This window comes from Lactuca sativa, chromosome 9, assembly GCF_002870075.4.
Source record: "Lactuca sativa cultivar Salinas chromosome 9, Lsat_Salinas_v11, whole genome shotgun sequence".
Taxonomy (NCBI): domain Eukaryota; kingdom Viridiplantae; phylum Streptophyta; class Magnoliopsida; order Asterales; family Asteraceae; genus Lactuca; species Lactuca sativa.
In genome coordinates this window covers 51,555,450-51,578,719 of record NC_056631.2, presented here as the reverse complement: position 1 = coordinate 51,578,719, position 23,270 = coordinate 51,555,450, and the positions used below count along the sequence as shown (strand labels likewise).

Genomic DNA, 23,270 nt, shown 5'->3' with positions numbered 1-23,270 from the left:
TTATCGTGATTTTTGGGATGTTACAACAAATAATTAGGTTCATAACGAAATAAAATATCATATGGTGACACATGATTACGAATTTGCAAAGGAATGTGATTTATATGAAAATAAATAGCAGAACAAGCATTAAACTAATATATCTTTGATAAGTTGGAATGAAATACAAGTGTTCGAGCAATCTCGGATAAATGTCAGTTTTTATGTTCCATAATAACATTCTGTTGAGCAGTGTGAGGACACGATATCTTATATGTGATGCTACATTCATGAAAAAAAAATATTCTATTTGTAGAAAAAGATTTTCGCCATGATTTTGAAGTGTCGAAAAGAAGATTTCAAAAAAAAATATTTCTACATGATTTTGAAGTGTCATAAAAAAGCAAGGCGTTGAAATGATGAGATGATAGATAAATCCACGTAAATATAATTTAATAACCAATAAACGAGATAAAATAGTGAAAACAAGATAAAAAAATAGTTGGATCCATATCTATATAAATAGGTTCAACGACTATTATTGTAATTAAGTATTTATTTATAAATTTGTCACAAAGGTCATGCTAGTGTTATGAACCTTTTATCTTGAAATTTATATTTTTTTTTTCCAAATTGTTTATGATAGATAAAGTTAGAATAAATCTAAGTTTAAAAAAAAAAAAAAAAAAAAAACAAATATATGTGTTTTTTTATGCTAGAAGATATTTGAAGAGATTTGAAGATGTTGGTCCATATCTGCATCAAGAAAATGATGCACATATATTTTTAGGTCTGCAGTCTTTAAAAAAACAAACAGTCTGCGAAGGTTAATATTTGCGTGTGATTTCCGCCGATGCGCGGTGCAGACAGAAGAGATCAATAAGATCTGCAGACAAAAAACACCTAAATATTATTGCTGCTATGCAGAATACCATTTATTGTTGTAAGTGCACCTTCAAGTAAGAGATAGAGATAAGCCAGTAGACAAAGCAAGATTGGTAGACATTTTTTACTATCAATTTTCTGAACGTTATCATGCCAATATTGTTGGGGTAAATGTCACTGTAGCCCAACAAACTTACATGTTTTGGTTTAAAAGGTCCCTTATCTTTTTTTTTTTGCATTCTAAAGGTACAAATTCATGTTTTTAAGATATAAAAGGTCCTTTTGAAAAAAATGAAGGGGTCATTCGGTGAACCCCTTCCTAGTCAACATGTTTAATATGTAAACTCAATTATTAATGTCTCCCCTCAATTGACACGGTACATGACCTAAAATAACCCTAAATTCAATAGCGATGGCCATGAAATCAACGAAGACTCCATCTGCTTCTCGTTTTAGAGAAAACCCAATAATCACGTACGAATTGCATCATAATAACTCAGAGGTTTAAATCAGAAAAGATAACAGTGGTGTCTCTTTCGATTTCAATCAACATTCTTCACTTGGTTCCGCGTCTTCTTTGTTATTGACAGAGTAACCTAATCATGAACATCAAATCTTGATCGACAACGATTCTTCACTCTGTTCTCCGCCTTCCAATTTCAACCAGCCCTAATCCTGAACATCAAATCTGATCGACAACGTTGATGCAATTTACCCATTTAGAAAAGAAAAAAAAGAGTATAAAAGTTATAACCAATCCCTCCAGATCACACACTATGATATCACTCTCTTTCTACTCCTTCCCTAATTCTTCACCCACCCTTCTTCTTCTTCCCCATTTGTTTCTCTAAAATAAACAGTGTGTGTATATGTGTGTGAGAGATATTAACCACAAGATGAGGTTCATCTTCCTCCTACTGTTGTTACAGTGCATTCCCAACTCATTCGCTGCCAAATCAAGCCGATTGCCGGAATACCAAGCACTAATTTCCCTCAAATCCACCATCTCCGACGACCCTCAACCCTCCCTTTCCACCTAGGACTTTTCTACCAGCCACTGTACTTGGTCCGGTGTCACCTGCGAACGAACTCACAAGCTCTATCCCTCCCGAAATCGGAAACTTAACAAACCTCCAACAACTTTACCTTGGGTACTACAATGGTTACACCTGTGGTATTCCTCTATAAATCGGTAATTTATCAAGCCTCATTCGCCTCGATGCTGCCAACTGTGGTCTCTTCGGTGAAGTTCCTCTGGAAATCGACAAGCTTCAAAACCTGGACACGTTGTGGTGATTAGAGGCCACCATTGTTAATGAAATTAAGCTTTTTCCATTTCCCAATTTTGAAAATGATATAAGAAAAAAGGTGAAATCTTTTTTTAGGTAAGAAAAAGTGTCAGAGTAGTGCTTAGATAAATTCCCAAAATTGATGACGATGCAGAAGTCTACTAGGCTCCAAGTGTTGCTGACGAGGCTACATGTCATCATTTTCTAACCTATTTGGCAGATATAACCAGTTATAATGGGTTGTTTACCCAAATTAGCAGGTAAAACACAAGTTGATGCCCTTAGAAAGCTAAAAAAATAAGATGAGTGACCTTTTAAACCAAAACACGTAAGTTTGTTGGTTACAGTGACATTTACCCAATATTGTTGAGATGAAGTTCAATGTGGAAATGATAAGGTCCAATAGTCTGATCCGGCCCATTTGCTAAAAATCCAATCATATTACTCTTGTTGTGGGCCATTGAAAAAGCATGATTAGGAGATGATTGTGGGCTAAGCCCATAATTTTTCGGATCATATGGTGGATGCATGGAAAAAGGAACGCGGACATTAGGGTTAGATTCTTCCCCACCATATTGTAGTCATTGGTTCGGGATAATAGCCATTGTTTCTAGCAAGAAAACCAATCATATATCCTCTATTAAATCTAGAAAAAATCCCATTAAAACTACCTCTATATGCACCATTAAAGTTGTTAAAATTTCCTTTATTTCATCTTCACCTTCCTCTTCCTCCACAACAACTATTTCTTCCACCCCTTCTTCCTCTATGATTTTGTCATACTAGCTCCATGACCATACTTATGGCATATTTGAGACACTTGTTGATTTTTCAGAGTTAATTTGTAGGTTATAACATTAGATACATCCAATAAATAAACCATAAACCCCCAAATATTTCGAATAATAAATGTAAATTTAGAGCAAACCATGGAATATTAACAATGGGTTAACACTTAACAGTCAAGTCCTACCAATCCATACAACAACAATGTACATACATTAAAAAAAAAAAACTAATACCAAAAAAAGATTAAAAAAAAATACAATAATAATTTCTTATTTCCGAACATAATCAATCATGGAACCTCCGCCTACCACCGCCTGTTTCATGAGTTACCATCCAATACACCCTTGAGAAAATTCAACCCCTCCGCCGATATACTTCTCCTGACTCGCGTTTGAGGTATCTCAATCCTCGGCGGCGGCTCCGGCGAAAAACAAACCACCACCACCGTCAAATTATCACACGTATTCCTCTTCAAAGCTTCACGAACAAGCTCCTTCGAACATCTCTCTGGATCGTTATGAATCATCAATTGCTTCCTCGTAATCGACACTGCACATTGACTCGTCATAACATCCCACAAACCATCACAACCGATTATAAGAAACTCATCGTCTTCACTCAACACGATCTGCTGCAACTCCGGTTCTGCACTTAACGGACAAGCAGAACCTTTCGGACCTTTCATGTGCCAATCTCCTAACGCTCGAGCCACTGATAACTGGCCGTTTAGGTATCCGTCGTAGATGGCGCCACCGAGTTCTTCGATTCTTAACCTCTCCGATGGGCAATTCGGTTTATGGTCCTTTGAGAGTTCAATCGCTCTTCCTCGTTTCCCTAACACCGCTCGACAATCGCCGGCGTTTGCAACTACCACCGTTCTGTGTTTCGATTTCAGCGTTTTAGGTCAAATGGGAAAAAGAAGAAGAAAAGGTAGAAAATAGAACATGATTTCGGTCAAAGAGGTTGACTTACCTTCCGAATATGAGAGCAGTCAACGCGGTGGTTCCCGATGAGATGTCGAGACAAGATGTGTCGGCGAATGCATGATCGGCTTTCACAAAAGCATTCCGGATTGCTGTTTCTAAGCAAATAGGGAATTGGGGGTCGTCGATGATGAATTTTAATATGTTCTTTCTAACGTATGATGCAGCATCTGTGCCACCATGTCCATCGAAAACCTGTGGAATAGATTAATAATGTTTAGTTCATGAAAGTGTTTGAAGAATTTTGTGGAATTGGAAGAAGGGGAAGATGAAGAGTAGAGACATACGCCATAGAAAGCTCCAGGGGAAGGGAAACCTTCTGGTTGATCTAAATAATCAAGAAGGTTGTCTATACATATATGTTCGTCTTCCATGTATTGTTTTGGCCCTTTTTCTGCACAGCTTCCTGATCGGATCACAGGCAAGAATTCAGAATTCCCATCTGACTTCACAGCAACAGCAACAATCCCGATGCCAAAATCCTAGAAATTTTCACATAATTCAATCAAATTAGCTTACATAATTTAGACCTTCAACACATCTATTTGGATCTAACACTTGTAATTACATAATACAGATAGGAAGCAATTGATTAGAATTAAGAGAAGATGATTTATCATTTATCATACCGGATTTGTGGGCGCTAGCAGAGTTGCTGTGCTCATACTATGTCGAACGACGGAAAGATGCCTTGGAGGTTTACGAATCGCCATGTGTTTCAATCGATCTGAATTCTGTGAAATCTCGTCTTCTCCAATAGACACGATATTGTTGAAACCACCTTCTAGCATTGCATAAGCCGGAGAAAATTCTGTACCCGCAGCCATGTTTGTTCTTGATTGTGCATAAAACCCCCAAATTAAACCAACTACCAAAGCAAATTTCTAAACCCTCGGAAAAAGTGCTACTATTTCGATATTGGGATCGCAACAAAAACCGTGCTGTTCCCTGGATAATATCGAATTAGATTTACTAAAAAACAATCACAAACCAGAATTCACTTCAAATTTCTCTTCTAATTCCACTACAAAATCCGAAAGTTTCCACAGTTGAGACACGACCTTTGATAATATCAATCTGAAGATCCGATATGAATAAATAAACCTCAATCGTTACAACTATGGACAAAAATCTCCAACAAATTCGGATAATTGACCCTAAAAGTTAGGGGGGAAATCAAGTTGTGTACAAAGAACAATAATATATACAGAAAAATCTGATTAAATCTCAAGTAGTATGTATATCTTAACAACGGATCATACGCAGATGATCAATTTCCCAAATCCAGATCCTCTTTCTGCTATATAGTTGAACAATACAACAATAATTAGAAGACTAAATATGGTAAAGAAGAAGAAAGCAATTTGCTCACGGGTGAAGACGATGATTGTTATGCTTTTGTATGCCCTTTTATCACAGTTGTCAGCGTATTTAACCCTAAGAAACCTTCTCGAAATAGAAATTACAGAGAGAGATGTTTATAGAGAGAGAAAGGGGAGATTTTTAGAAAGAGAAAGTGTATGAGAGCAAAATAAAAGGAGTACTTGTTTGTATATAAAACATCTTACATTCACACCCCTATACTTAATAACAAACCACAATAAGGTACCCAGGGAAAGAATTATCCCACTTCACACCGTTATATTTCTTGCATGCATTAGAATTGCGCTTCATTATCAATAAGGTACTTTGAAGTTTGAACATATGTACAAACAAACAAAAATGCATAAAAATTAAATCTTGCAAACAAACATTAATTTATATTTTATTTTACCCCAATGATAAACAAAGTGTGTGCACTAATACCAAAAAAAAGTGTGCAAACATCGTAAAAGATGCTTGTGTAGAAACACCATTTATATGAATGTATGTCGGATTTTATATAACAAATGTAGATAATCTAAGATTCTAAGGTATTCTTCTTATTCATAACATTCACACATGTATTTATACCCAATCACATCCAACACATTAGTGAGTTTGAACATGATAAGTTCAATGATTCTCTTGATAATACATAATTAGCAACATTTAAAAAAAAAATGCATGTTCATTTTTTCCTTATTTTTAGATTTTATTCATTGAGTTTTTATTAAGTTTGTTGAACTTAATTGTGCAATAAGTTTTCTTAGTAATAAATCTTTAGTAATGTTTTGTCGGGAATACGTGTTTCACCTATTATGATAAACTTGATGAATGAGAACTTGTGTGTATTATACACCACTAGTTAACCAGGAAAGTTTTACATTTATGTAAAATTAAAAGTCATTCTCTTCATTTTCCATAACCAACAAAGTAATGGAATATTAGGTTTTAATTTGCTTTTAAGACTTAAATTAAACAATCTTTTGGTAAGAATATAGTGTTTAATGCTTGAACATGGATATTATCCCAAAATTTTAAATAAATTTGAACTTTTTAAAATAGCATAACTCGTCCGTTTAATATCTTTTATTCAATATAAGCTTAAAACCAAGCCCCAAGATTAATTTAATTTCCAAAAACCATTATTAGTTAAAATTCTAAAATTTATGAAAATATAACCAATTCAATAACGAATTTCCAATAACCTGTCTCGAGCCAGTGTGTACAATCATACCCTACCATCCTATGTTTCGGAAACAATATTTTTAAATGGGAAATGATTAAGCACAAAACTTAGTGAATTTCACACATACATGGTATCATATCATACAAACTTTACCCCTATATATACACAGATACAAACGGTGTCAATACATAATCACATATACATGTCAAAGAACGAATCAGAAACAAACATACTCCTACGGGGACACATTGGCTAGGCTCGATCTCTCTTGCTCAATACATCTAGCCTTTGTGACACATTGGCTAAGCCCGACCCCCGTACCCGAACGCATTGGGACACAGTGGCCATGCATGATCCCCCTTGCTCAGTTCATCGAGCCTTTGGGACGTATTGGCTAGTCCTGATCCCCCACTCGGATGCGCTGCATCCTACCATGCATAACCCTCAATACATCAGGGAAAATCATACTACCACTAGACTTTAACACCACCTACTCCTACCCACATAAACAACACATACACACACGAACTAATATAAAGAAAATACAATATAACACGATGTAATGAGAAACTCACCTCAAGTAGCAAGATTAAACTCCAAAATTAGCCCGAGACTTACTCACACCAGGTTACCCTTCAAACCTCCTAATAAACCAATCAAGGTTAGGAATGGCTACCATTTTACCCTAAATATGTAATTAGTCTTGTAGTTTAAATTATCAGATTTAAACCCAAAACGAGAGCATGTTCAAGGAGTGTTTTTCCCCTCTTAAACCCAGCCAAACTAGGTTACAAAACCAGGATCATGAAGTTTAGGTCAATACCTTTTCAAGGACTACTTACACGTATTCATAAGAATTTTCAACAATTTATGGTGAATTTTACAAAACTGCATATAGTGCAGCTCAATTCCGGACTAGTTTGTGAAAATGACGATTTTCACCCAAGTTATAGCCAACATCAGGTCAAGGAAAAAATCATGAATATACTAGACTCAAAATATGAACTTTGAGAATTTACGGACCCTAAATCCGACTTCGGATGATGTTTATATAATTTTTACAAAAACGGGACATGACATTGGATTTTTCAAAAAGATAAAAATAGAGTTAGGGTTCAATTCACTCAACCCATTATGTCTCAAATTCGATTAAGACCTTCCAGGTCTATAACACATCAACCCTAGGTCTTATAGGACTTTTCCAAGCAATGAGGAAGAAATCGTACCTAGATTGTTAAGATCGAAAGCTTCATACATGTCTTGCACCTAAAACGATTTCGACAATAACCCTAAAACTTCTAACATGAGTGACGATCTGTAACTCGAGCTCCAGACCTTGAAGTTCAATTTGAGCACTTTAATACTTTTGATACGAAAATTCGCCAATTTGCTTTTACTTTTTGCATGAACACATAATGCTCAATTTGAATGTTATTTTGTTCTCATGAAAAAAATGACACCAATATAAATTTTATAATATATAATAATTGTCAATTTTATTTTTGTTATATTACTGTTTATCATGACTAAATTTGAGAAAGCTTTGTAAATCGAACACACAATGTTAAAACATCCCAAAAATCGTTGGTTCTGGTTGGTTTCGGTTCTTGACATTTAGGGTGGCTACGATTCTATGCTTCTTAGTATGATTAAAGTTTGTAGATTGAATCAACAATTATATGTATATAATGAAAATCTAAATAACTTTGGGTTTTGTAACGTAGGTAATAAGAGTTGATGCGTACACAAGAATTTTTTATCATACATAACAATCTGTGCTTTAAAATATTGTATGATAGAACTCTACAAATTATTGATTCACTAGGTAATGAATTTGTTAATATAAAAAAAAAACAATTTATATATTAATGTCGGAGAAATTAATTTAATTATTTTTTTTAAACTTCATCATAACACCAAATAAATTGACAATCTTATCATTTTTAAAAAATAAATCGTAAGTTCAATAAACAATATCAACTAGTGATATATACACATAAAGAGGCAAACTTGCAGCCACGGACAAAGGTGTGGTTATGAGGTTATCTAATTAGACTTTTGCAATTGTTCAAGGAAAGAGATTCCTTCATAGGGAACTTTTAGGGAATAATTAAATTTTATAAATTCTTTTTTGACTTTTTATAGCGATGATGCACTTTGAACTATATAATATAAAAAATACTTTGTAAATAATGATGTTATTTACATATAATACAAAAAACAATGAACAAATACTTGACCAAGAAATACAAGACGAAAAGGTTGGCATGCTTTTAAATAAATAAAAAAAAAATCATGGTATAAATAATACTATCGTAACAGCTTTTTGATGACGTCGAATCTTCTTTAATTGTCAAAAATGGATATCTTATTCAGTTATTCTACACAAGGCAAACCATCTATTACTATTGTAATGGCAATAAGTCATAAGTCAGGGGTTATTTGTGTAATATAAACTAAAGAGAGGGGTCTACAAGTAATTAACCTAAAAATGTTGGCAACGGGTAATTCCAGGGAACTCGATAGGTAGATGTCTGGCGGGAACACGTGTCCAAACCTAAGTGGTAGTTGACCTGATCCATGCTTACATTTTTGTGTATCCAACTGCAAACGAATCCCAGCCGTTGGATTTGAAGGACCAGTAGATGACTAGACGACGTCTAGACGTCCGTTAAAGCTAGAGTAGGTTCGTTAACCATTGCCGTTAAAGGGACGGTAGAGGCGGTGTGTACGTTCTAATTTCGAAATATACGTGGCGGATGATAACTGGATATGATGGAAGTTATTGCGGCTAAGATTTTATTTTTTTTTTAATTTTTTTTAAAGATAACATATACTAATATTTAGGATATTCATTTTATATATTTCTTGATATTATATACAAACTTAAAAAAAAATTAAATATCCTTTTAAAATTTCTGTTTACCATCTTTTTATCCATTAGATATGTATCCTATTTAATTTTTTTAATAATATTTTAATTCATTTGTCACCATTTAACATGGATAGAAGATAAATAAAAAAATTATAAGAAGATATTTAATAATTTAAAATATATTATTAATTATAAAATATTATTTTACTATTAACAGATTTTTAATATGATTATAATAATATTTATTTTTTATTTTGGAACCAATAATTATAATGTAATAATAATTTTAAAAATTTACTAATAAGATAATATTTTATATTTAATAATATATCTTAAATTAATAGATTAATTATTTTAAGATAAAAATTAAAAGGTTATTGAGATTTTTAAATACATATGATGACAGTAAAAATATTTTCTTTATAATATAATATTTAAGGTTTTATTTTATTTATAGAAATATTATCGATTCTTAAGTTAAGTCGTGTAAACCTATTGATGGATTTCTCTATTTAAGTGGTACTATCAAAGAGTGACATAATATGTATCTTTATATCACAAAAAAAAAAAAAAAAAAAAAAAAAAAAAAAGACTACATCTTTATCGTGTTTATTTGAGGTTATGCATGAACAACTTAATTTAAAATTTGATTTATTATTATTTTATATTTATTGGCTAAACTAGTTAGATCACAGTATAAATTTTTATACTCATATCATCTCAATAGTCTTTTTATGCATATTGTATATAAATAAAATTAAATATATGTTTTGAACATATATTATTTATAGCGATTCTTATTATTAATTAATTTAAAAACATTATTTTATCATTTTCAGATTTGGATCGATGATTATTATTCGAAATATAAACTATTGTTTATAAAATAACTTAAAATCATTTTTATTTATCTTTGTTATTCTTGCATGTGTTTATGTGTTTGTATGTATACCGGGTGGGGCCTGATGACTGACAGATCTGTTCCGAGCGGGGTTCAATGTTGAGCGGGACCTATTATATTTTTGATATGTATGGTATGTGGTGGTTTTGGGTACTCATTAAGCTTTGTGCTTACGGTTTTCAGTTTATGTTTCAGGTACTTCCGGATCAAAAGGGAAGAGTTCGGGGTGATCGCATCGCACACACCATATTGTTCCACATTATATTTAACTTTGATGTATTTGGATGTTTTAATCATACTCTGATTCTATTATGGTTATATGAACACGTTTTGAATGATGATTTTATTGTAATTTAAAAGAAATTTTTGGTCTTAATTTTTGGGATGTTACGAGTTCGTATCTGAGCCTTGGTTTGAGGGATTCAGGCACACTCTCGAATGTGATTGAACTCACACTGAGGATTTGGTACAAGTTGGTATCTGATCCTTGACCGGAAGACAAAAAACCTGAGGAACAAGGTTGTTCACTTGGTAAAGGTGCAGTGGCAACACCGCAAGGGCTCTGAGTGGACGTGGAAACCAAAGGAAGATATGAGGGAGCCTTACCCTGAGTTATTTGCGAAAGCGGACTTCGAGGACGAAGTTTGATTCAAGTGAGGGAGAGTTGTAACGCCCATATTTGTTTGGTAAAACTCTTCCATTAAAACTCTTTTTTACCCTTGGACTTGACTCGATTACGCTAGGAGTACATAAGGTACGTACGTCGTACTCCCTTTGCATGTGCGGATCGGGGTGATCCCTGCGTACGTTGGGCGTACCCATGTGTACGCAGGGCATACTCAAGCCAGAGGCAAACCCTAATTTTTAGGGTTTGCACCCTATTTAAACACATTAATCCCTTCACCTTCTTCACCTTATCAGTCCCCCCATTGCCTTTTAGTGCTAATCTCGAAACCCTAGCCATCTTGAGTGATTTTTTAAGCTTACAAAGAGCTTTTGGGTGTTGTTTTGTGGTTTGAAGGAGAAGGAAGCTTGAGGAGAAGCAAAGGAAAAGAAGAAGCTTGTAGATCTAGAGTTTGTGCATCATTTCTAGCTTATTGGAGGTATAAAATCTGAAACTTGTTCATTTTAAGCTTGGATCTAGATTTAGGGAAGAAATTAGCATATTTTGGTCCTATAACTTGGTCTTTTGGAGTATGGACTACTCCAGACCATTTAAGTTGTCCTTTTTTACTCTTTGGGGTGCTTGAAGTCATAAACATTGTATCTTTCATGTTAAGACTCAACCATGCATGAGTTGGTGACCATCTAAGAGAGATAGAAGTCTTAATTCATGGTTTGAGTCCCATTAAGGCATGCAAGTGCACAAATTTTGCAAGTTTATGGCTTAGGACACTTTTATGAGCTTGGATCAAACTTTTGGACGTTAAAGCTTAATGGATTAAGACATTGGAGCATGCTTGGGCTGACTGACCAGTATGCCATGCATACTCCTGAGCACGCTGCGCGTACTGGTCCAATGCCCCGATTTCTAGATCAACAATGTACGTTGGGCGTACGAGCATGTACGTCGTGAGTACACAGTCTGTGGGCTTAAGAGATTTTTCGGCTCGAGTTTTGTTGGGCTTCTTTCCTTGTGTAGGTTTGGGCCTTATGTCTTTCTGTAGTAGCAAAATATTTATAGGCTTTGGGCCATTTTGGAGCTCTTTAGCCCATATTGAGCCTTAGGGTCTTTTATTGGGCTTGGAATGCCTTTTGGGCTGGAGTGGATTTGGGCCTTGGTAGGGTAAGCCCAACGAGGCAAGGTTTAAGCAAACCTTTGTATTTGAAGTCAAGGTTTAAGGTTTGGACTCTCGGGTTAGACTATTGGCCTAATTCCTAATTGGGGTTTTATACTTGTAATCTAGTGAGAGGACTCCACGAGTCAGTAGCCCGAGTGTGATTTGATATCTTCAGTTTGAGGTGAATTTCCTTCACTGTAGTCGTGGGTCGAAGGCACCAATGCCGACCCACTAGTTTATGCTTGTAGTAGGATTATTGTCTTCATGATAATTGTTTGTTATGCATGTATTTGTTTGATGTGTATGTGATTCTTTTGTTATGATATTATGTAGTAGTTGTAGGGGTGAAATAGACCCGATATCTAGTTGAAATAGACCGAAGGGGATTTTAAGCACCCAAATGTTATTGATTATAGTTGGTTGAAATAGACCGAATGGGATTGCAAGCACCCATATATGCTTGACTGTATTTAGTTGAAATAGACCGAAGGGGACTGTAAGCACCCAGATATGCTTGACTATATCTAGTTGAAATAGACCAAAGGGGACTGCAAGCACCCAGATATGCTTGACAATATGTGTAACACCCTGACTCCCATGTATAAATTTTAAAGCTTTATATTCATAATCATAGACCTACTCGACGAGTTGGCTGCCCCAAATCGTCGTGTAGAAATTGATCAGGCTGCATGGTTTATGGAACCTACTCGACGAGTTGGAGGAGCCTAACTCAACGAATAGAGGTTGTGCATGAAAACCCTAATTTTTAGGTTTTGCACCCTATTTAAAGGACATTAAGTCCTTTCCCCCAGCCACCCTTTCCACTTTTCATGTACAGAAGCAAACCCTAATCGATTTAACCCTATTTTAAGTGTGTGTGTGTGAGAGAGAGAGAGAGAGAGAGGTTAAAAGTGTGTGTTTGGTGCATTTCTTGAAGAGGCTTGAAGATTTAGAGGCTTGGGACGAGAAGAAGCTTGTAGATCCATTATCTACATCGTGTTGGCATCCAATTGAAGGTAAAAAGTCTTTACCTTGGCTTTCCATTTCTTAGATCTCTTATTATGTTCAGGGCCATTCCAAACATATTTTGGGCCTAGGGCGAGAGAAAAAAATGGGACCTTAAAATACATAAATGGCATCAAGTTTTTTATAATAACTCAATAATTGAAAGAAAATTACTTGTATTATATTCTAAATATAACAATTTTCATAAAAAATTTGGTCCATTTTGAAAGATGGGCCATGGACGATCGCCCTTATCGCCCACCTTCTGGGACGGGCCTGATTATGTTAGTATATGGGCATTTTTGGTGCAAAAAGGGGTCATTCTCAGGTTTGAGCTTGTCATGAGAACATGGTCTCAGATCTGGACTCCTCTAGGCCCTCATGAACATAAAGTTCTCAACTTTATCTAGCTCTAGCCCTTTTCCATGTCCTAAACCTATTCATAAGGATAGTTTTGAGTGTTTTAACTTCTTGAAGCCCTGCATGCACGTAAAGTTAGCAACTTTACGTGATAACTACACCCTAGGAGCCTAAATCTACAATTTAGAGCCTTGGTTTCGCTTAAAAGCGTCTGAATGAGAAAAGGACTGAAGGAACTCGACGAGTTGGATAACGGTTTCCCGCTTTCTGGATTCTACATGAACTCGGTGAGTTAACGAGATGACTCGACGAGTTGGTTAGGATTTTTCCCGATATTCTGGATAATGCATGGACTCGATGAGTTACTTGGTAACTCGACGAGTTGAATGGGGTTTTTGTGACTTTTTGAGTTCCGAAGGAACTCGACGAGTCTGTAAGTTGCACTCGATGAGTTGGGTCAACATGGACTGTTGACCTTGACTGTTAACTTTGACTTTGACCAAGGGTTGACCAGTTTGACTTCTGAGGGTGTTCGGGTAATTTAGGAATTGGATCAATGATGTTTGGAGCCATGTTTCAGGAGTTTGATATTTCAGTTCCGATCGACATTGTGAGGTAATTTAGGAATTTGTAACGCCTGTGTTTCTGGGCTTGCCACTTTTAGCAATGTAATAGTCTAGGTTAACCTTTGTAACCCGTTTTGAAATAATAAGATTGTATTATTTGAGTATTATGTGTTTTGGTGCTTACTTGCTTAATTATGTGGTTTGATTAATTAATAATAAAAATAAGCGTCAAAATTTAAGTGTAAAATAAACTTAATATCTTTGAATAATGTTGTAGTAGTTGAAACGAGGTTTCCGAATATATATAGAACGCCCAAATCTGACTTCGTATGAGGAAGTTATGATTTATCGAAGTTTCGGCTTAGCGGTATGTAGTCTGTTTTACTCGATTTGAGATCGAGGGTTTTTTAGCCGAAACAATCTAAACGAGAATCGAAGGTCTCGTAGTTGGTATCAAAGCGATGAAAAGTTAGGCGAGAACGGACGTCAAACGAAGAAGTTATGAATTTATAACGAAGTTTTTCTGTCGCGACTTATTAAAAATAAATAATAAAAATAAAGTCAAAATTAGCCGACGAAGTCTAAACGAAAGTTATAGAGCGTAGTCTCACCTTCGCGTGGATGTAAAGAACGTCAAAAACGGAGTTCGTATGAAGAAGATATGAATTTCCGAAGTTTATTAAATATTTTGTAATTAAATTTAATTGGAAATTCGGAAGCATTATCCGAAGGAGTCACCGGTCTGATCCGAGGTACGCCCCGCGTACTCCGAAGGTGTCGACACTCGCAGCAAGTGGCTCGGATGACGCATGCAATGACGATTTTGGAAGCAGTACGCGCCGCGTACTGCAGTACGCCCCGCGTACTCCGAGGCTCCAGCCTCCTATAAATAGGATGCGAGGGCAGCCGACCCAATTGCCAATTTCCTCTCTTCTCTCTCCCGTTTTGCATCGTTTTGCATGCCAAAAATATCCCGAAGCCCCGGTATTGTTCTCGAGCCCCGAGGCAAGTCCCGAGATCCCCAAGATCCCGAGAAGTGCGGTTCCCGAGCCGAAGCTCTGCCCGCGAGAAGTTCGATTTTTGAAGAGATCTTCCAGATCTGCTGAGGATTACTACTTCTGCAAGTCGTAGTGCTGTCCGATCATCTTCTGATCAAGTGAGTGTGTAGTTACTTTCTTCTAACGCATAATTATGAAGTATTTTATACGAATAACGTATTATGTGTATAATTTTGTGGTAATGTGTGTGAATGTGTATTCACTTTCTTCTAACTCATAGATATGATTTATTCTCTATGAGATATGTTTTATGTGTGTGTGTGCCTCATCTGTTATGTGAAATATGTGTTGATTAAAGCATGCTATACAGGTTTTTAAACTATGTATACAAATTGTATAATTTTTATCTACTAATATGTTGGGTAGAACATGGGTAGATAGTTGGTGGGTAATAAACAGATGAGAGGCCTCGTTGTTGTTTGATTTAGTCATTTAGCGGAGTTTAGATGACGACCACATACTTTTCCAGATAGTCTTGTGGAAACATTAGCAGGTTCGCCACCTGTAGGTGTTAATGAACTTGGGTGTTCATTCGCTGTACTCCATCCCCCTCATGGTTGCCTTATTTGACTTATATTGCTGAGGTACCCCCGAAGCATGTGTTGTCTCCCCGATGAAATATTCTTAGACTAGGTCCCTTATGTTAGTTGTCTTAGGGACATAAAGTGAGAATAACGGGAATGGGTAATTGGGTTATTGTTGGTTGGTGAAAATTAAATATGATTATTTATTGTGGGTTGAAAACCCTATATGCTCACCAGGCTCCCAAGCCTGACCCACTCAGTTTTATTTGTATTACAGGAAGTGGCGCAAGGGCATGAGATGGATGAACCATCAGTTGTTTTGTTTACAAGTCTGTATATGTATATATTTGTTGAATGACTTGTAATGTTATCGTTTATGCTTATTGGTCTGTATCGGAACATGACACCCCGAGTTTTGATAATAATGAAAATACATTTCTTTTATGAAATGCTTTGGTAAACATTGTTTTATCATGTTTTGTTTTTGGGAACAAATTCCGCAACTCTTTCAAATCAAAAGGATTTAATCTAAAAATATTTTAAAAGCATAAATGAAAATCGGTCTTTTCTGGCCGAGATTTTGGGGATGTCACAGTTGGTATCAGAGCATCAGTTTAAGCGAACTAGGAATTTGTAGGATTTCTAGACTTAAACTTAGAATGCTAAGTGAAATTTTGAGATGTGTGTCTGTTGTGTTTTAGACACGAGCACTAGTTTATTTTAGGAAAGTTGCCTAAAATGCTTTATGTGCTAAATGTTATATGTTGCCATATACGATATTATTTGTTCGGATCTATGGTCTGTTGCCGACCGGATCTTGAAACCTTATGTGTGTAGGATTCTAAGCGTGCGTCTACGATATTAGAACTAGCATGTAAACGTTTCGGAGTGATAAGGATGATTTGAATATCTATCGTGATTGAGGATCTAATTTCACCTTATTCGGTGTGTAGATCAAAATGGTGAGAACCAGAAGTGGAGTTGGAAATGCTGACGAAAACAGGAATCAGCCACCAGTGATTGAACAAATACCTGTCGTAGCAGCAGCACCTGAGCCAATAACCATGGCTGGTGTGCAATTGATGATTCAGGCGATGTTGGATCGTCAGATGGATGAAACTAGGCGGTTGCTTCAACAGAATCGTGAAGAACTGTCAATTCGTGTGGAAGAGCCTGATTTAAATGAAGGGCACTCGGAAGGTGGAAACTTCAGTGGGTCTGTTGGTCCAGCCAACCCACCGATAATTAGGCAAGATAACCGTGATGGAATGAATGATGGAATGGGATGCAAGTACAAGGACTTTTTGACTTGCAAACCATCGACCTTTAATGGAAAGGAGGATCCAATTGGGGTTATGGATTGGATCTACGAAATGGAGCTAGCCTTTATGACTTGTGGCTGCAGAGGCAAGTTGCAGACTATCTATGTCGTGCGTCAATTCCGAGGTGGAGCCGTTCGTTGGTGGAACACTCTAGGGAAGACGTTAAGCCCTAATGAGCCACTGTAATTGTCATGGGCAGAGTTCTTTGTGCAGTTCAAGCGCAAGTTCTGCTCGGCTCAAAATCTGTTGGAACTGGAGAACAAGTTTCAGACATTGACAAAAGGCAACATGTCAGTTGATGAATACACCAATAACTTCACCGATAAGATGGAGTTTGCTTTGCGCATCGTTCCAGATGAGCTGACAAAGGTGGATCGGTATGCGAAGGGACTCCCATGGGAGTACGAGGTGCCAGTACGTCAGGCACTTACTCTTGAGGCAGCTATCTGGGCTGCCAAGTCTATTGAGAACATGATAAAGGGGAGAACCACCAACAAGATTGAGGTTGGTGAGAAAAGAAATTTTGAGGGAACATCTGGTTCCGGCAAGAAAGGCAAATTTTCGAAATCTGATTCGAAAAAGTTTGGTGGAGGAAAAGGAGGAGAAGCGAAGTGGTGTGATAAGTGTAAGAAGAAGCACTTTGGGAAATGTAGCGAGGATGTGACCTGCTACAAGTGTGGAAAGGTTGGACATTTTGCCAATGAATGTCCGAACAACAAAAGGATGTGTTTTGGTTGCAATGAAGAGGGGCACATTTTGAAAGATTGTCCGAAGAAGAAGGAGGCAGCTAGGCCCAACATTCCACCAAAGCCGAAGGCGAGAGCCTTCCAGATGACACTTGAGGCGGCGAAAGATGAAGCTGATGTCGCTTCAGGAACCTTTCTTGTAAACGAATTACCTGCTCAAATATTGTTTGATTCTGGAGCCAACTACTCCTTTATTTCGCATGAGTTTGGTAGAAAGCTAGTTGTGCCTGTTGATAGACTAGATAATGCTTTATTAGTCGAAGTTGCTAGTGGAAAGTTTGTACCTGTTAGCCATCGTATGAAAAACATCTTAATTGATCTTAATGGGAATAAGTTCCACAAGGAATTATTGCCTATCGAGCTAAATGGTTTCGACATCGTGTTGGGAATGGATTGGCTTAGCGCCGATAATGCCGAAATTTTATGCAAGAAGAAGATAGTTAAAGTAAACCCGCCGGGGAAAGATTCGTTTATGGTGTATGGGGACAAACGCCGAGTGAATTCTGTAATCATTTCTCTAATGAAAGCCAGAAAGTGTTTGACCAAGGGATGTACATCATATTTAGCATTTGTGATTGATGCTAAGAAAGAAAAGAAGGTGATGCAGAGCATTCCAGTGGTGTGTGATTATCCGGAAGTATTTCCCGAGTATCTTCCTGGATTACCGCCTGATCGACAAGTGGAATTCTGTATTGACTTGTTACCAGGAACCACGCCAATAACAAAAGCACCTTATCGATTAGCACCGACGGAGATGAAGGAGTTGATGATGCAACTTCAGGAGTTATTGGATAAAGGTTTCATTAGACCTAGTTCATCGCCCTGGGGAGCTCCGGTGTTATTTGTGAAGAAGAAAGATGGAAGTATGAGAATGTGCATCGATTACAGAGAGCTGAACAAGGCAACAATAAAGAATAGATACCCGTTGTCGAGGATTGATGACCTGTTTGATCAATTGCAAGGTTCGAGCTATTTCTCGAAGATCGATCTTAGGTCAGGATATCATCAGCTAAAAGTAAGAGAGCAAGATATCGAGAAGACTGCATTCAGAACTAGATATGGACACTACGAGTTCTTGGTTATGTCGTTTGGACTAACCAATGCTCCGGCAGCATTCATGGATTTGATGAATAGGGTTTGTAATCCTTTCCTTGATAAATCCGTGATAGTGTTCATAGACGACATTCTGATTTACTCGAAAAGCCAGGAGGAGCATGGCAGACACTTGCGAGAAGTGTTAGAAGTTCTGAAGAAGGAGAGGTTGTATGCAAAATTCTTCAAATGTGATTTTTGGATGCGTGAAGTCCAATTCTTGGGTCACGTGGTCAACCAAGAAGGGATAATGGTTGATCCAGCGAAGATCGAAGCTGTGATGAAGTGGGAACAACCGAAAAGTCCCACGGAGATTCGAAGCTTTTTGGGATTAGCCGGATATTACCGCAGGTTTATCCAAGGCTTTTCTTCGATTGCTACTCCATTGACAGCTTTGACCCACAAAGGAGCTACTTATGCTTGGAGTGATAAGCATAAAGAAGCATTCGAGAAGTTAAAGAAGAAGCTATGCGAGGCACCGATACTTTCTCTACCCGATGGAGTTGAAGACTTTGCTGTTTATAGCGATGCGTCTGGTGTTGGATTGGGTTGTGTTTTGACCCAAAGAGAAAAGGTGATAGCATATGCGTCTCGACAGCTGAAAGAGCATGAACATAACTACCCGACTCATGATTTGGAGTTGGCAGCGGTAGTTTTCGCACTAAAAATATGGAGGCATTACCTCTATGGCACGAAGTGCAAACTTTTCACTAATCATAAGAGTCTCCAATATCTCTTTAATCAGAAAGAATTGATTATGAGGCAACGACGCTGGCTAGAATTACTTAAAGACTACGACTGCGAGATACTTTACCACCCCGGTAAAGCTAATGTTGTTGCTGATGCTCTCAGTCGGAAAGTCAATCTTGAAAGGAAAAGGCCAAGAGCGTTGAGAATTGAAGTTGTCTCGACCATTGTGGAAAGCATAAAGAAAGCTCAAGAGGAAGCTTCTGAGAAAAATGACCGAAAGGAGGAACGTTTGGGTAAAACGTTGGTGTTTGGTACTAACAGTCATGGACTGAAGGTATTCCAAGATCGTATTTGGGTACCTAAGTCAGGAGGAATTAGGGATCTTCTGATGGAAGAAGCTCACAAAACCATGTACTCAATTCATCCTGGTAGCACTAAAATGTATAGGGACCTGAAACCCTACTACTGGTGGCCGACGATGAAGCTTGATGTTGCAAAATATGTGGCCGAGTGTGTGACTTGTGCGAGAGTCAAGACACAACATCAGAAACCGTACGGGAGTTTAGAACCATTGCCTGTGCCTATGGGTAAGTGGGAAGACATTGCTATGGATTTTGTCACTAAACTGACCAGAACAAAGAATGGTCACGACATGATTTGGGTGGTCGTTGATCGATTCACTAAGAGTGTGCATTTCATAGCAGCCAAGGAGAAATGGTCTATGGAAAAGCTTGCGAATTCTTACGTGAAGGAAATTGTGAGGCTTCACGGTGTTCCGTTAACGATTGTATCGGATTGTGATAGCCGTTTCACCTCAAGGGTTTGGAAAAGTCTGCAAGAGGAAATGGGTACCAAGTTATGTTTAAGCACAGCTTACCATCCGCAGATCGATGGTCAGAGTGAAAGAACAATACAAACACTTGAATATATGCTAAGAGCATGTACCTTGGAATTCCTAGGTAATTGGGATGAACATTTACCTTTGGTAGAATTTTCCTATAATAATAGTTTCCACTCGAGCATAAAGATGGCACCTTATCAAGCTTTGTATGGACAGAAGTGTCGTACGCCGTCTTGTTGGCTTGAGGCTGGGGAAAAACAGTTTATGGGACCAGAGATGGTTCATCAAACTGCTGAAAAGTTGAAAATAATTAGGGAGAGAATGTTAGCAGCTCAGGATCGTCAAAAGAGCTATGCTGACAAGAAGCGAAGACCGATGACTTTTGAGGTTGGAGATTCGGTTTTGCTTAAAGTCTCGCCGTGGAAGGGACTTATAAGATTTGGTAAAAGGGGAAAGTTGAGTCCAAGGTTTATTGGACCGTTTAAAGTTCTTCAGAGGGTTGGGAACCAAGATTACAAGCTCAAATAACCCGAAGAACTGAATGGAATTCACAACACTTTTCATGTGTGTTATTTGAGGAAGTTCACGGGAGAAGTTCCCGATATAATTCCAATTTCTGAATTGAGAATTGATGAGAACAAAAGGTTGATTGAAGAACCAGAGGCAATTGTTGACCGAAAAACTAAGAAGTTGCGACGCAAAATGGTTGGGTTAGTACTTGTCCGATGGAAACACACGAATGGGCCGAATCTCACCTGGGAGACGGAGAGTGACATGTTGAGTCGCTATCCGCATTTGTTTGTTGATGTGTGATTCCGGGGACGGAATCATTCTAAGGTGGAGAGAATTGTAACGCTTGTGTTTCCGGGCTTGCCACTTTTAGCAATGTAATAGTCTAGGTTAACCTTTGTAACCCGTTTTGAAATAATAAGATTTTATTATTTGAGTATTATGTGTTTTGGTGCTTAATTGCTTAATTATGTGGTTTGATTAATTAAGAATAAAAATAAGCGTCAAAATTTAAGTGTAAAATAAACTTAATATCTTTGAATAATATTGTAGTAGTTGAAACGAGGTTTCCGAATATATATAGAACGCCCAAATCTGACTTCGTATGAGGAAGTTATGATTTATCGAAGTTTCGGCTTAGCGGTATGCAGTCTGTTTTACTCGATTTGAGATCGAGGGTTTTTTAGCCGAAGCAATCTAAACGAGAATCGAAGGTCTCGTAGTTGGTATCAAAGCGATGAAAAGTTAGGCGAGAACGGACGTCAAACGAAGAAGTTATGAATTTATAACGAAGTTTTTCTGTCGCGACTTATTAAAAATAAATAATAAAAATAAAGTCAAAATTAGCCGACGAAGTCTAAACGAAAGTTATAGAGCGTAGTCTCACCTTCGCGTGGATGTAAAGAACGTCAAAAACGGAGTTCGTATGAAGAAGATATGAATTTCCGAAGTTTATTAAATATTTTGTAATTAAATTTAATTGGAAATTCGGAAGCATTATCCGAAGGAGTCACCGGTCTGATCCGAGGTACGCCCCGCGTACTCCGAAGGTGTCGACACTCGCAGCAAGTGGCTCGGATGACGCATGCAATGACGATTTTGGAAGCAGTACGCGCCGCGTACTGCAGTACGCCCCGCGTACTCCGAGGCTCCAGCCTCCTATAAATAGGATGCGAGGGCAGCCGACCCAATTGCCAATTTCCTCTCTTCTCTCTCCCGTTTTGCATCGTTTTGCATGCCAAAAATATCCCGAAGCCCCGGTATTGTTCTCGAGCCCCGAGGCAAGTCCCGAGATCCCCAAGATCCCGAGAAGTGCGGTTCCCGAGCCGAAGCTCTGCCCGCGAGAAGTTCGATTTTTGAAGAGATCTTCCAGATCTGCTGAGGATTACTACTTCTGCAAGTCGTAGTGCTGTCCGATCATCTTCTGATCAAGTGAGTGTGTAGTTACTTTCTTCTAACGCATAATTATGAAGTATTTTATACGAATAACGTATTATGTGTATAATTTTGTGGTAATGTGTGTGAATGTGTATTCACTTTCTTCTAACTCATAGATATGATTTATTCTCTATGAGATATGTTTTATGTGTGTGTGTGCCTCATCTGTTATGTGAAATATGTGTTGATTAAAGCATGCTATACAGGTTTTTAAACTATGTATACAAATTGTATAATTTTTATCTACTAATATGTTGGGTAGAACATGGGTAGATAGTTGGTGGGTAATAAACAGATGAGAGGCCTCGTTGTTGTTTGATTTAGTCATCTAGCGGAGTTTAGATGACGACCACATACTTTTCCAGATAGTCTTGTGGAAACATTAGCAGGTTCGCCACCTGTAGGTGTTAATGAACTTGGGTGTTCATTCGCTGTACTCCATCCCCCTCATGGTTGCCTTATTTGACTTATATTGCTGAGGTACCCCCGAAGCATGTGTTGTCTCCCCGATGAAATATTCTTAGACTAGGTCCCTTATGTTAGTTGTCTTAGGGACATAAAGTGAGAATAACGGGAATGGGTAATTGGGTTATTGTTGGTTGGTGAAAATTAAATATGATTATTTATTGTGGGTTGAAAACCCTATATGCTCACCAGGCTCCCAAGCCTGACCCACTCAGTTTTATTTGTATTACAGGAAGTGGCGCAAGGGCATGAGATGGATGAACCATCAGTTGTTTTGTTTACAAGTCTGTATATGTATATATTTGTTGAATGACTTGTAATGTTATCGTTTATGCTTATTGGTCTGTATCGGAACATGACACCCCGAGTTTTGATAATAATGAAAATACATTTCTTTTATGAAATGCTTTGGTAAACATTGTTTTATCATGTTTTGTTTTTGGGAACAAATTCCGCAACTCTTTCAAATCAAAAGGATTTACTCTGAAAATATTTTAAAAGCATAAATGAAAATCGGTCTTTTCTGGCCAAGATTTTGGGGATGTCACAGAATTGGATCAATCGACTCCCCTAACAGTCCTTGGCAATTTGGTGATAAAATCCATGGCAATCTGTTCCCAC

At 37.4% G+C, this 23,270-nt stretch overlaps 1 protein-coding gene across 1 annotated transcript; it reads right to left on the bottom strand.

The window, feature by feature from the left end:
• Positions 1–3,085: 3,085 nt before the first annotated feature.
• On the bottom strand, positions 3,086–5,446 carry LOC111921245 (probable protein phosphatase 2C 27). The gene is made up of 5 exons (XM_023916820.3): positions 5,298–5,446; positions 4,555–4,873; positions 4,213–4,407; positions 3,915–4,120; positions 3,086–3,820 (listed from the first exon to the last, which is right to left on the bottom strand). The coding sequence occupies exons 2-5, from the start codon at positions 4,750–4,752 to the stop codon at positions 3,262–3,264; spliced, it is 1,158 nt and encodes a 385-aa protein (XP_023772588.1). The 5' UTR covers positions 4,753–4,873; positions 5,298–5,446; the 3' UTR covers positions 3,086–3,261.
• Positions 5,447–23,270: the final 17,824 nt, after the last annotated feature.

Bases quoted from the DNA above. Each gene is read 5' to 3' on its own strand.
- LOC111921245 (XM_023916820.3), bottom strand. From the start codon at position 4,752: ATGGCTGCGGGTACAGAATTTTCTCCGGCTTATGCAATGCTAGAAGGT. The intron at 4,408-4,554 runs GTATGATAAATG...GAAAATTTCTAG, and splicing joins TGCTAGCGCCCACAAATCCG to GATTTTGGCATCGGGATTGT. The intron at 4,121-4,212 runs GTATGTCTCTAC...TCTATTCCACAG, and splicing joins CCCCTGGAGCTTTCTATGGC to GTTTTCGATGGACATGGTGG.